The sequence below is a fragment of the Balaenoptera ricei genome, chromosome 4 (genome assembly GCF_028023285.1).
Source record: "Balaenoptera ricei isolate mBalRic1 chromosome 4, mBalRic1.hap2, whole genome shotgun sequence".
Classification (NCBI taxonomy): domain Eukaryota; kingdom Metazoa; phylum Chordata; class Mammalia; order Artiodactyla; family Balaenopteridae; genus Balaenoptera; species Balaenoptera ricei.
Genome location: NC_082642.1, coordinates 81408396 through 81422044, shown reverse-complemented (window position 1 = coordinate 81422044; position 13649 = coordinate 81408396). Strand labels below are relative to the sequence as shown.

The 13649-nt window shown below is 46.1% G+C and overlaps 1 protein-coding gene across 1 annotated transcript; it reads left to right on the top strand.

The window, feature by feature from the left end:
• The first annotated feature begins 9662 nt into the window (after positions 1 to 9662).
• Positions 9663 to 13171, top strand: RTP2 (receptor transporter protein 2). Its single transcript, XM_059922073.1, has 2 exons — positions 9663 to 9826; positions 12664 to 13171. The coding sequence occupies exons 1-2, from the start codon at positions 9663 to 9665 to the stop codon at positions 13169 to 13171; spliced, it is 672 nt and encodes a 223-aa protein (XP_059778056.1).
• Positions 13172 to 13649: the final 478 nt, after the last annotated feature.

Sequence of the window (13649 nt, the reverse complement as noted above, 5' to 3'; positions counted from 1 at the left end):
TCTTAGAGGAAAACATAGGCAGAACACTCTCTGGTATAAATCGCAGCAAGATCTTTTTCCATCCACCTCCTAGAGAAATGAAAATAAAAACAAAAATAAACAAATGGGACCAATTAAACTTAAAAGCTTTTGCACAGCAAAGGAAACCATAAACAAAATGAAAAGACAACCCTCAGAATGGGAGAAAATATTTGTAAACGAAGCAGCCGACAAGAGATTAATCTCTCAGATATACAAACAGCACATGCAGCTCAATTTCAAAAAAACAAACAACCCAATCAAAAAATGGGCAGAAGATCTAATTAGACATTTCTCCAAAGAAGACATACAGATGGTTAAAAAGCACATTAAAAGATGCTCAACATCACTAATTATTAGAGAAATGCAAATCAGAACTACAACAAGGTATCACCTCACACTGGTCAGAATGGCCATCATCAAAAAATCTACAAACAATAAATGCTGAAGAGGGTGTGGAGAAAAGGGAACCCTCCTACACTGTTGGTGGGAATGTAAACTGGTACAGCCACTATGGAGAACAGTACTGAGGTTCATTAAAAAACTAAAAATAAAGCTACCATATGATCCAGCAATCCCACTCCTGGGCATATATCTGGAGAAAACCATAATTTGAAAAGATACATGCACCCCAATGTTCACTGCAACACTATTTACAATAGCCAGGACATGGAAGCAGCCTAGATGTCCATCGGCAGAGAAATGGATAAAGATGTGGTACATATATACAATGACATATTATTCAGCTGCAAAGAAGAATAAAATGATGCCATTTGCAGCAACATGGATGGACCTAGAGATTGTCATACTGAGTGAAATAAGTCAGACAGAGAAAGACAAATGTCATATGATATCGCTTATATGTGGAATCTAAAATATATCTACAAATGAACTTATCTACAAAACAGAAGTAGAGTTACAGATGTAGAAGATAAACTTAAGGTTACCAGGGGGTAAGGGCAGGGGGAGGGATAAATTGGAAGATTGGGATTGACACATACACACCACTATATACAAAATAGATAACTAATAAGGACCTATTGTATAGCACAGGGAACTCTACTCAGTACTCTGTAATGGCCTATATGGTAAAAGAATCTAAAAAAGAGTGGATATATATATATATAGATATATATATATATATAGATATATATAGATATATAGATATATAGATATATATAACAGATTCACTTTGCTGTACACCTGAAATTAACACAACATTGTAAATCAACTATACCCCCAATAAAATTAAAATATTAAAAATAAAATAAAATTAAAAACTATAAAAAATAAAATAAAAACAAAGATTGTCTCAAAAAAAAAAAAAACTAGGTAGGAGATATTAGGCAACTTGATGGATATGTATGTCTTCGGGGTGTCTGTGTTCATTTGACAAATACTGATGTACTAATGCAAACATAAGCATCAGTGTATCTATTTCTTATTCACATGGATCTCCATTGTTGGAAAACAATCCATAGAAGCTTTATTGACAATATAAACTGATTAAAACGTTTAATGTTCAAATTCTGAGTATTAATTGCTTTCCAGTATAAACATTGTAAACTATTTATTTCTCTATTTTCTCATGACACTGAATCCAGTAGGTCTCAACTGGCAGAGCAAAACTCTCTAGAGTTTTTTTGTATGACAGAGTGAAAGTTCTCCCCATCCCTCCTGCAGAGGGGTGTGGATTTGCAAGAAGTTAGACAGATCAGAGCCCAGGGCTACAGTGTCATGGGAGCAGCACTGCGGAGCACCAGCCATTCCTGGGGAAAGGGGGAGAGAGCAATGCCCTTTACTGGCCCACTATTGATGTGCAAATCTGATCAGGTAGTTCAGGCTTAAAATGATTCCCGTGATTCCATGTTCCCTCTAAGACAAAGTCTTAATGCTTTGCATGACATTGAAAAATCCTTTATAATCCAGGTCCCACATATCTCTCGGTGGAGTTTCAAGAACGATTCTAGATTATTTCATCCTCAAAGTCTTTGCCAATGGTTTCCTCTACTTTAAATACATTTATCCCCCTTCTTTGTTTAGCTGTCAGTTGCTCATTCTTCAAGGGTTTGCATCACCCCTTCTGGAAGTCTCTTCTAAATATGTGTGGTGCACATATTTATCCAAATATATTGTGTGCTCAGAGGAAAAACTTGTAGTGTTGCAAAGGAGGAAAGACAGATGTAAAGACTTTAATATTAAGAAAAGATGAGAAAGGATTTAGTGAACTTGAGGCTGAGCTGGATACGTGTAAAAAACGGTGTTTTAAGAACCGTGTCTTGGATTTCCCTGATGGTGCAGTGGTTAAGGATCCGCCTGCCAATGCAGGGAACCCGGGTTCGATCCCTAGTCTGGGAAGATCCCACACGCCTCAGAGCAACTAAGCCAGTGCGCCACAACTACTGAGCCTGCGCTCTAGAGCCTGCGAGCCACAACAACTGAAGCCCGGGCACCTAGAGCCCGTGCTCTGCAACAAGAGAAGCCACCGCAATGAGAAGCCCGCACACCACAATGAAGAGTAGCCCCTGCTCACCGCAACTAGAGAAAGCCCGCGCGCAGCAACGAAGACCCAACACAGCCAAAAATAAATAAATAAATAAATTTTTAAAAATTGATGTGAAGTAAAGATCTTTAAAAAAAAGAACACCTGTCTTGCATTCTTTTTGGCCTATAACATTGAGGTCAATGGCAGTTTGCCCCAAGTTTAAAACCAAGAGTTCTGGGTGCTGCATCAGAAAGATTCTTAATAATAATACTAGAAATTTTATGTCCATTATATACATAGTGACTGACGAGTCTGATATGTCTGAGTGAAATAAAAATTCTATTTAAAAATTAGATATCCTCTTTGAGGGTAGTTTTTGGTAGATTCAGGGCTTTCCCCCTTTCTGATAACTGGCATTGTGTTAAGCTTACAGTGCCTGGAAGAATAATCTTCCAGACCTGTGTATCGTAAACCTAATTCCAAGAAGCTACAGGTGTTAGAGCGCCCCTTCAATCCCACCATTTGAGGGCTGCTTCCTGCCCATGTGGGCAGATCACGTAATTATGTGTACCCCATGGCACTTCGTTTCCATCCTAGCACGTCATGGATATTAAAAGAACCTTTGTTGCTGTGAAGTGAATGGAATTCACAACACCTATTGTACTTCTATAATATGCAAATCCATATGCTATGGGATCTGTAGGGACATATTTTTATGGTTCCTGTGTTATTAAAATTTACATTCAATCTAAATTGTAAAGGTTATATACAGTAAAGTCTCACCACTATTCATTCATTAAACAAATTTTACTGAGTACCTACTATGTAAGGTTTTTGTTAGTCATTGGAGAAAACAAAGAATAATCAGACTTGTGGAGGAAATGCAATGATAGTATGGCAGGTGCTGTGGAAGAAGAACCTGGAATATTTACTAAGAGCTGACTATTTGCCAGGCACTGTCTCATTATTTCCTTATTTGAATTTCCTTTGCTCATCTGCCCAGGCTTTTCTCAGAGTAGGGGGATGATGGTTTTTCTAGTCCTCTTTCAGTTTTAAAATCTATGACCATCTTAATGAAAATATTCAGAAGGGCCATTGTTAGATGCTGGTACTTTGGGGCCATCTGAGCAATGGGAAAGGGGATCTCTCCCAGACAGGAGATGGTATCCACTTTGCTGTAAATTGTGAAATATATCCTATATACAGAAGTGTACGTAAGACATAACGCATAAAATTTAAAGAATAATTATACACTGAAAACTTACATAACAAACACCTAGGTCAGAAATACTTTACCAGCCCCCTGAAAACTCTTTCATTCACAGTATGTAATAATCCCCTAACACAAGCACCCCTCTCCCTTCCCACGGAGAAAACTTATAGTTACTTTAATAACTATATATACTTTTATTCATATATTTAAATATTTTAACATATATACATTTAATATATCAATTCATTAAACCACAGATTAATTACTTCTACTCACATCAACATGATAGAAGTGGAGAGAAAGAAGTAAGATGAAATTTTATCATGTTGATGTGAGTAGAAGTAACTAATTTTTATTGCTCTGTAGTGTTTCAGTGTGTGTGTGTCCATCCTTTGGTTGATGGACATTTGTAAAGGGAAATGGAAAAGAATAAAATGGACTGGGAAGGAATAGAATTGAACGTAGAGGAATGGAATAGGGTAGAGAGAAGTGGAATGAAATGCATTGGAATGTGATTTGGATCCTTCCAAACATGATGTATGAACATTATCATAGGTGTAATCTAGTGAAAATGTGAAAGAGTTTCTCTAGGATACGCACCCAGGAGTATAATGGCTAGATCATAGGGTTCTTGAATATTCAGCCTTGCAAGGCAATGACAAATTCCCCAAAAGGGTTATATAAATTTCCACCAACCGCACATTGCAGTTCATGTTACTTGTTAACATCACCAGCCCTTAGCTTGTTCATGCATTTTCATTTTTGCCTGTCAGGTGGGTGTCTAATAATATTCTGTTGAGATTGTCATTTGATTTTGTTTTTTAATTCAGTCAGACAATCTTTGCCTTATAACTGGACATTCAGTTTATGTATACTTAATGTATTTGCTAATCTATTTGCCATTATCTGATTTTTTTTGTTATCTATGCCTCACTGTATTTTGTTTAAAGATCCTTCTTCTTTTTCTTCTTCTACTGTTTTTTTTGGCCGCGCTGTGCGGCATGCAGGATGTTAGTTCCCTGACCAGGGATTGAACCTGTGTCCCCTGCAGTGGAAGCTCAGAGTCCTAACCACTGGGACCGCCAGGGAATTCATGTCTCACTGTATTTTGATTATCTCTCTCTTCTTTCTTGTTTTCTTTTGGATTCTATGTTTTCTAATAATTATATTATTTTCTCTCTATTAGCATGAAAGTTTAGATATATTCTGTTCCTATTCATTTAGTAATTATCCCCATATCATTATAAGTGTTTATCCAATTCTGAAGCTAAACAATATGTTTTCCTCCTAATGGTCAAGGCAATTATCCTTGCAGTCTTCTGGGAGTGGCTGGGGCTGATGCTTCCCATTCATTGCTACACTGGAGGTGTTGCCCTTCCTGGTTCCAGCCCTCTGGGCAGAGGGTCTCTTATTATGCTCCCTGCCTTAGGTGGACCCTAGACTGTGTCTCCTGTTGTCCTGGGTCCTCTGAAGGGATAAATACAGCAGCTCTATTTCATCTGATTTGACAAGTGCCTTCAGAGTAAAAGCAGCTTTAGCGCTCTGCTCGTCTTTCTGGGTTCCTGCCTTCATGTAGATTTTGCCCTAATGGTGCAAAAGGATCTTTTTATATAATTAATGCTTTTATAAATAATATTTTAAGCAGCATTTTTTAGTTGTGGTCAGCAGAAAGGCTGGTCTTTATAATCCTGTCCTCCAAGAACTGGAACTAGACAGAGTAACATCCTTGCTGCCAACCTCAGGTATGATCGCCTCTGGAACAGTCTTGGTGGTGGTTAGAATCTGTGGTGTTTAAGTGCATGCTTTTATTTTGTTAATTACCATTTTTACAAATATGTCTTTCTGTCCAACTATGCAAGGGAATTTAGTAAAGCCATTTTTCTAGGACTTTGGGGCTGGATTCTCAAGGGTCTGGAGTACGGTTCAACAACTTATACTGACCGCAGTTCCCCACGGTCTGCTAAGTATGTATTCTCCTAGGGAAACATCGCAGTGGCCTTGAAATGCAGATCCTTCTGGAGAACTCAGGACATGTGGTCTCCATCCTCTACAGGTCTCCCTTTCACTGAGGTCACAGAGAAGGTCTAAGAGAAGTTAGAGGTTAGAATTCAGCATTTCTGACTACACTGCACCATAAAATCTGTTTAGCTCCATTGTTCCAGGAGGGTGCCCATCATTCAGGTGGATGCTGTGATGGATTTTATTGTTGTCCAAAGTGCTCGGTACCACTCCCTAAGGTGCCCCCCTCCCTCCTTTGGCAAAATATATTTCCCTGCCCAATTGAAGCCTTGGCTACATGACTTGATTTGGCCAATGGAATGTGAGGAGAAGTGAAAAATGTCCTTTCAAAATGGGAGCTTTAAGAGCCAGCATAAGCTTTCCCAAGCTTCCGTTTTGCTCTGCCATGACTGTCCCAGAGAGGAGTCATGGTTCTTTGTGTGTGTTGAGCTCATCAGAAACTGACAGGTTCTCGGTATAGTTAGGGGACTCTGACGGAGGCCCTCTACTTATTGGACAGAAGTCAGCACTGGCTGCACCTGCTGAAAGTATCTCCAGATCTTCTGAATCCGACTGTCTCTTTTCAGCAGAGAGTTCTATAGTCTTCCTTCCTGAACCACTAACTCACTTATTCAAACCCCATCCTCTTTTTTTTTTTCCTTGTGTAGAGTGCCCCCTGCTTCCACCTCCCTCTTTTTATTTATGTTCTTCCCGTAGATAGTGTGACAATTCTTCACCGAATCTCTGCCTAACATAAAAAGGCCCTGAAAAAAAGTGACAGTAGGTATGGCCACCCTTAATACAGACTTTGGGCTGCCTAGGAAGCACGGCCCATAGAATTTGAAAACCAGCAGGAATAGAATCTTGCCTGCCTGCTGTTGTCCTGTCTGCTGCCAGCTGATAACAGAGCGGTGTGAAATCTTCCCCAGAGGGTGTTTCACTACACACACTGTTTGAGAGCTGTGGGCTGGTCTGATCATGTGAATGCCCTGACACTCAGAGGTCACCTCTCGCCCAGAGTGGAGCTTGGACCATGCTGCCTCTGAGCCCTGTGTCTTGGGGATGGAGAGGCCATCCTAACAGCTACTGAAAAGATTCCCCCTGGGATCTTTGCTTTGCCCTGTAGCACCTTCCTTGGTTCCTTGAATTGTGGAGAAAGAGGAGAAGACAGGACTCAGCTTGCATTTCCCCTGGATTTGTTCCTGAGTAAATAAATATCCTGAACCACTATCTCAGTTTTACCCAACCTTCTTTTTTTTTTTTTTTTTTCTTTTTTTGCACCCAGATGCCTGTGGGACAACATATTCCCATCAGTAACAATGGCTGTCAATGGCAGGGGGTCTTCCCAGAACCAGAATGGGTGGAGGGGGTATATCCCCCTCAAGACCATGTATTGAAATCTCTGGGGTAAGGGTACATAGAGTTTTCAAAAGCCCCCAGGGATATCTGTTCACCTCCCTCACTCTTCATTACTTTTATTTTTAGGTTTCCCATTGACATTCCTTATTATTCTAAGAAGTAACATATAAATCATGAATATTTTACAAAAGTATTTATTAACCCACTTTCCAAATTGGAGAGGGGGAATTGTTCTTTCATCCCCCACCCCTTTGCCAATTTTGTTTGCAGAATACAGGCGCATAGTATTTAATTTTATAAAGGAATACAAATTCCTTTATTTTTGGAAGTATTATCTAGATTAAAAAGTATGGCAGCAATGCATAGTGAAACTGCCAGTGTGTGATGTGGCCACAGCTACATACATTTATACATTAGTGAGCTCTTACACTGGGCTTCCTGGAGCAACCCATGTGCAGAAAAGTGAGGTTGTAATTGTGCTCACTGATTGTATAGCAAGCGTTTCTTCTTGAGAGAAAACAGGTCGGTGGTACAGAAAGATGCCATATTGGTCTCTGCTGAGACGGCTCCCACTCAAATAAAGTCTGATTCTAGGCCTAAGGGGGTTGCATCATTTGAGTAAAAGCAAGCAGGTAAACCCTGACGATTCCACCCTCTATCTTTTTGTTTTTTTCTTCATTGTCATTTGTTCTGGGAACAATGACACAATGTCTCCCAGAGAGTCCCTCCGGACTGGGCCATAAGCTCCTCAGTTGGTTCGGTTCCCGGGAGCTCATGCGAACCCCCATCTCTCCTGGCTGGTAGCTGACTGCTGAGAGGGAGTGAGCAAGGAGTGAGCAGCCCGGTCCTGAGGCCAGTAATTTCCTCGGCCAACTAATTTCCCATTTGTGGGCCTGAGCTGTCTCAATTCAGTGTCAAGAGGTTTCAGGTAAGAGATGAGGAGTACCATGAGGAAATCAGATTTTTAAAAATAAATGGCCTCCATTTACAATGCTTGGTGTCAGTTTATTTATCTCTTGTAAAAATAAAATACAGTGTGTGTGTGTGTGTGTGTGTGTGTGTGTGTGTGTGTGTGGAAAAAATAAATAAATAAATAAAGCAAAGCTGTGTCTGAGTGCTAAAAATAAATAAATAAATAAATGGCCTTTCTAGTGCTCTCAGTCAAGGGCTCTAAGACAGAGTTTTGTCCTTTCTGAGGTCTTCTGCACACAGCTAGTGGAGGACATTTCCCCCTTCCAAGAAAGGTTCCAATGGTGTTTCTCCTGGCCCCTCCCTAGGCGAACACCACTTGGAGGCAAGTACCAAGTCTGGAGCTCAACACTGAAAGCTTTCCTTCTGCTTCCCAGCAGCCTGTTTTAATGCTGCATGCTCTTCACTCTGTGATCCGATTTCCAGGTTGAAGAACCATAAGATGATTACAGCCAGGAGAGCCCTTAGATGTTACCTAGCATGGCCTCCCCTGTGTGGGTGAGAAGACTGAGCGCCACTGTGGGAAATGATTGGATCCGAGGATGGCACAGACCTCGGGGCAGAGCTGGGAGCAGCTGCCAAATCACCTGGCCTTTTCCCTGCAGAGGCTGCCTCTCGCCAGGGACTGTGCCTTCAGCTGGATTATGCAAATTTGGAGCCAAGTTCCCTTTTAGTCCCTAAAGGATTTAAACTGGGCATCAGGGAGCTGTGGGCACCCTATCGCCCGCCTCTTTCAGCAGCACTGGAGGAGGCAGCGGCCGTCAGCACAGCACCAGCTTGCTCCCCCAGCAGCTGCCTGGGACCAGGAACCAAACAGGAGCTCTAACGGTTCTAGGACTTTATGAATCTACATCGTTATTACTGTGCTTCTCACAGCACATGAAGTTATAGTCTATCTCGCCAACTGGTCTGCGAGCTCCCCAAGCAAGGGAACCGCATGTTACTTCTCTCTCAATCCTTATGTGTCAGGAGCGCGATAGTACTGCAGTAAATGAACATATGAGTTTAGGTTTGGAAGGCCTGAATCTGAATCATGGATGAACCACTTAGAGGTGTGTAAACCTCAGCTTCCTGATCTGGATGAAGGAGAGCATAATCCCCTCCTTGGCCAGCGCACAGGTCAAGCAGCTAGTGCTTGGCACACAGTAAATGATGGTCCCAGCACGTCAGGGGGTGTGGGAACTGTAGGCTCTGCATTTCCCCATCCCTTGTTTCTCCTTGGTCCCCTAGGGTGTCACAGTCACCACAGCACATGAAGTGGAGAATGCCTGGAAGAACAGTAGGGGTGAAGCGAATTGTCCTTGCCTCCTGGAGACTCCTGGAGGCCTGGGTCAGCGTGCCCTGCTTGCTGCGCTTATGTCACTGCCCAGCCCTGCTTTCCCCAGCCTAGCTCGGGGCCCTGGAACGCTCCTTTGGGACTTCCCTCCTCCCCAGCCCCGGCTCCAGCTGCCATGGTAACAGGTTCCAGGGTGACAAAGGAAGTTGCTCAGTCCTGTTTCCTTCTGGTCCTGTCAAGGAGGATTTTCAGACCTCACGGACTGCACTGCTCTCCACCTACCTGGCCATCTTCTGTGTTCTCACTCAGGTTGAGCTCAAACTTCCAGCCCTGCCAGCAGGACCATGTGTACCAGCCTGACCACTTGCGAGTGGAAGAAAGTCTTCTATGAGAAGATGGAGGTGGCCAAGCCGGCCGACAGCTGGGAGTTCATCATAGACCCCAACCTCAAGCCCAGTGAGCTGGCCCCCGGCTGGAAGCAGTACCTGGAGCAGCACGCCTCGGGCAGGTAAGAGGAAGGATGTGGCGGGCTGTGGAGACCCCTGCAGCACAGCCCTGGGGGCTCCTTCCAAGGGGAGGCAGAGATACGTGGAGCCCCATCCTGGGGTCAACTCAGGCTAGGGGGCAGAGAAGGAGCTGCCAGGTGAGTCGAACCAGCCTTGGTTCTAATCCCAGCTGTACCACTGACTCCTGGATGCTCCTGGCAAATTGTATTCTGTTTTTGGGTCTGGGTTTTCCAGGGTAAATAAAGAGCTGTAATTCTTCAATGCCTTTGCAATCTCTGACATTTTACATGTTTTCATATTTTCATAATTTGTTAAAGATTGGTAGGAACTGAGCGGAGGAGGCCATGAGGTCCACTGGGGGAAAGTCCTAGGTCCGTTCAGTCAACTCAGTGCAATTAGATTTGAATACAAAAAACACTTATTGTCCACCTGCCATGTTCTAGAAACTGGCTCTGCAGCTAACTAACTGTGAACCTGGGCAAGTCCTTTTCCCTGCGTGGTCTCAGTTTTCACTTTTGCAAAACCAGAGAGTTGGCCTTGGGTGATCAATCAAGTCCCTTCCAGTTCTTTTACATATGGGTCTGTGACAAAAAGCTTTGGGCAGGAGTTTGGTAGGTCCTTAGGGCCCAGCATCACATACATTATAGGAGCTGCAAGTCTCTCATAAAGCAAGGAGTCCTTGAGGTCAGGACGTCCATCTGAAGCCCACATGCCTCTCCCTCTTCTAGAGCATGGCTTGGGGTTGGGGCCTCAGAATTCCCTGCCCAAGATGCCTCAAGCTCATCTCCAGGATCTGTATGGGCCTCTTCCCTGGGTCCATTGAATCAAGGACAGACAGTAGCCCTAGGCCCTTGGGGAGGGCAGCAGGGTGCTGTGTCCTGGGGGTGTGGACACACAGACTGGGCTGTTCACACATGCTTGCATGCTAAGCTCCTTGTGGTGCTGGGGGTGGGAACAGAAGGGGGCAGGCCATGGGTGAGGAGCTTACACTTGTACTCTTGCCCCAAGAGCTGCAAATATTAGAGTCAACTTGCCTTTGGGACAAAAGTCAGAGAGGCAGAGGTTGGTTGGTTCATTTCAATCCAAATCCATTCAAGAGACATCTTTTGGGCACCTGTTACAGGCTGGGTCTCGGCTCCATCTCTGACTAGCTGTGTGTGCAGAGGGCTCTCTTTCTCTCAGTGAAATAAAAGTTTGACTAGATGATCCTAAGGTCCCCTCCTACTAGGTCTGATGCTTTGAGATTTAAGATCTGAGGTGTGGCTTGAGGGAGGGGAAACACCTCTGGATTGGCTTGATTTAAAAAGGTGCAGAAGGAGGGGACTGAAGACGTGAAGCTCCGGGCTGGCTGGTGGGAGGGGTGCAAAGGGCTGGAAACTCAGGTGCAGGGGTCCAGGGGTTTGGGGCTGAGCTGCATAGGCTCGTGGCCCCTCTTGCCTCAGGGATCAGCTGGTCCTATTCCTGGCTGGTGATCTGTGGCTCCCAGCTGGCCTCAGGCAGGGCTGGAGAGGCGTCACCCTTGTGCATATCTGTGCAGCGGCTCACCCTACCTGTAAGCATTGTAACCCTGGTGCCCTGCAGCTCTGGCCTAGCACAGGGAGGCAGGATGGAGGGGGACACTCCCCTTCTGGCTCAGGACCAATCAGGATGCTCTGGCCTGCCAATCCTGCCTTGGGCTGCGCTGGGTACTGTGCTGCACTTACGTCGTCTGTGGGCCCCAGGGCTCAGGGCCAGGCTTGGCTTCATCTCCACCCCACTGCGTTGCGTGGTGCTTGGCATACAGTAGGTGCTGGGTGGTATCTGTTGGTCTGAACTGAGTTCCTCATCAGAGGTCCTTCAGGGCCATCAACAGGGATCCCATAGAGGGTCAGCAGTGAGGGCAGACTCAACCCAGTGGACCCTGGACTGCCTGTAAAGCCTTGGTAACAGGGGCCTGGAAGAGCTTGATCTCAGGGATGGAAGGAACTGCCACTGGACGTAATGAGTTCTCTGCCATTGAAGGGGTGCCAGCACTGGGTGGGCCTGAGATGAAGCCTAGGCCATATGCGTCCCAGGCCACTTCCCTCCGTGTTTCCTGAGGCTGGAACTCGAAGGGGCCCAGGTTAGACAAAGTGGCCTGTGTGTACGGAAATGTACGTGTGTGTATGTGTGTGGAGGGGGATGCAGACCAGGATACACCTTTCCAGTCTCTTCTGTGGGCCTGGAGTGGGATCTAGGGACGATTTGTCAAGGGACAGGAGAGTGTTCTTTGTGAGGGTGCAGGGACCAAACTCTGTAGTCCTCCCCCTGCTGGTGCGCCACCCATCCCCCTGTCCATCCGGTGGATTCTTGCTGATCTGTGCTTGGGACCGCTAGAGGCATCTCTTTGCCCCAGAACAGACAGGATGCACGAGTGAGATGTGTGGTCATCCCCCTTATCAGACTGAGGTCGGATAGAAGGATGCTTATTGGACACAATTATCCTGCATTTCACAGATGAGAAATAAGGCCCAGATTGGGGGGAGTGACCCCGTGCAGCATCCAGGCCCATGCCCTGAGTGCATTAGGCTTGGGGGGACCAAGGCCACGGGAGGGCCCGCAGGAGGCAGGCTGGAGAGCACTGCTGGAAGCCAGATGGCTCCAGCGTCTGGCTCCTGAGGATGCTGCTCCAGGCCGAGGGGAGCTCACCAGGAGGAGGCGGAGACGCCGGCTCAGGCACTAATGTACCCAGGGGGCGGTAAACACTCCGCCTCAACTTCCACGTATAGGCACACAGGGCTCCTCCTTTCCAGGCTCCTCCAGGCCGGCTGTGGCCGGGAGGGAGGCCCACCTTCTCCATCCCTGCCTCCTTTCCCCGCAGGTTCCACTGCTCCTGGTGCTGGCACACCTGGCAGTCGCCCCATGTGGTCATCCTGTTCCACATGCACCTGGACCGCGCCCAGCGGGCGGGCTCGGTGCGCATGCGCGTCTTCAAGCAGCTGTGCTACGAGTGCGGCGCGGCGCGGCCGGACGAGTGGAGCATGCTGGAGGAGAACATCGAGAGCCTGGTGGACAACCTCATCACCAGCCTGCGCGAGCAGTGCTACGGGGAGCGCGGCGGCCAGTACCGCATCCACGTGGCCAGCCGCCCAGACAACCGGCGGCACCGCGGCGAGTTCTGCGAGGCCTGCCAGGAGGGCATCGTGCACTGGAAGCCCAGCGAGAAGCTGCTGGAGGAGGACGCGACCTTCTCCGGTGCCTCCAAGCCACGGGCCCAGGAGGGGTCGGGCTACAACTTCTTCTCCCTTCGCTGGGGCCTCTTCTGGGCCTCACTCTGCCTGCTCATTGTCTACCTGCAGTTCTCCTTCCGAAGCTCCACCTTCCTTTAGTGGAGCTGGTTGAGGGTGGGAGGAGGGTGCGTGGGGGTGAGGGTGGGGATGCGGTTGTGGTTCTGATTCTGCTACAGATTCAATATATAACGCTGGACAGCCCAGTTACCTCTTTGGACCTCAGTTTATTACTCTGCAGAATGTGAGTTGCTCTAGGAGATATTTAATGATCCTTCCATTACAATTTACAGTGATGGGGGCACGGGGAGAAGGGTCTAAGGTGGATTTAGAACTCTCCAGGTTTGGTGTTAGTAGTTATCTCACAGGGAGGTATCTCTTCCCTCCACCTCCTCCACCTCCATCTCTACACCTCCTTTTGCTGCATTTCCGTATCCCATACCCCGTTAGGACCCCATTAGGACCCCATTAGGTCCCGTCTTGTCCCCGCCTGATTCTCAAGCTCATCTTCAGCTGCTTCTGAGTGTCCTACCATGGTTCCCCTTGGGGCGGGCAGTGGCCCCCCCAAAGCATCTTCAAT

Excerpts from the sequence above, each read along its gene's own strand:
- RTP2 (XM_059922073.1), top strand. The coding sequence starts at position 9,663 with ATGTGTACCAGCCTGACCACTTGCGAGTGGAAGAAAGTCTTCTATGAG. Across the intron at positions 9,827-12,663 it reads GAGCAGCACGCCTCGGGCAG|GTTCCACTGCTCCTGGTGCT; the intron begins GTAAGAGGAAGG and ends CTTTCCCCGCAG.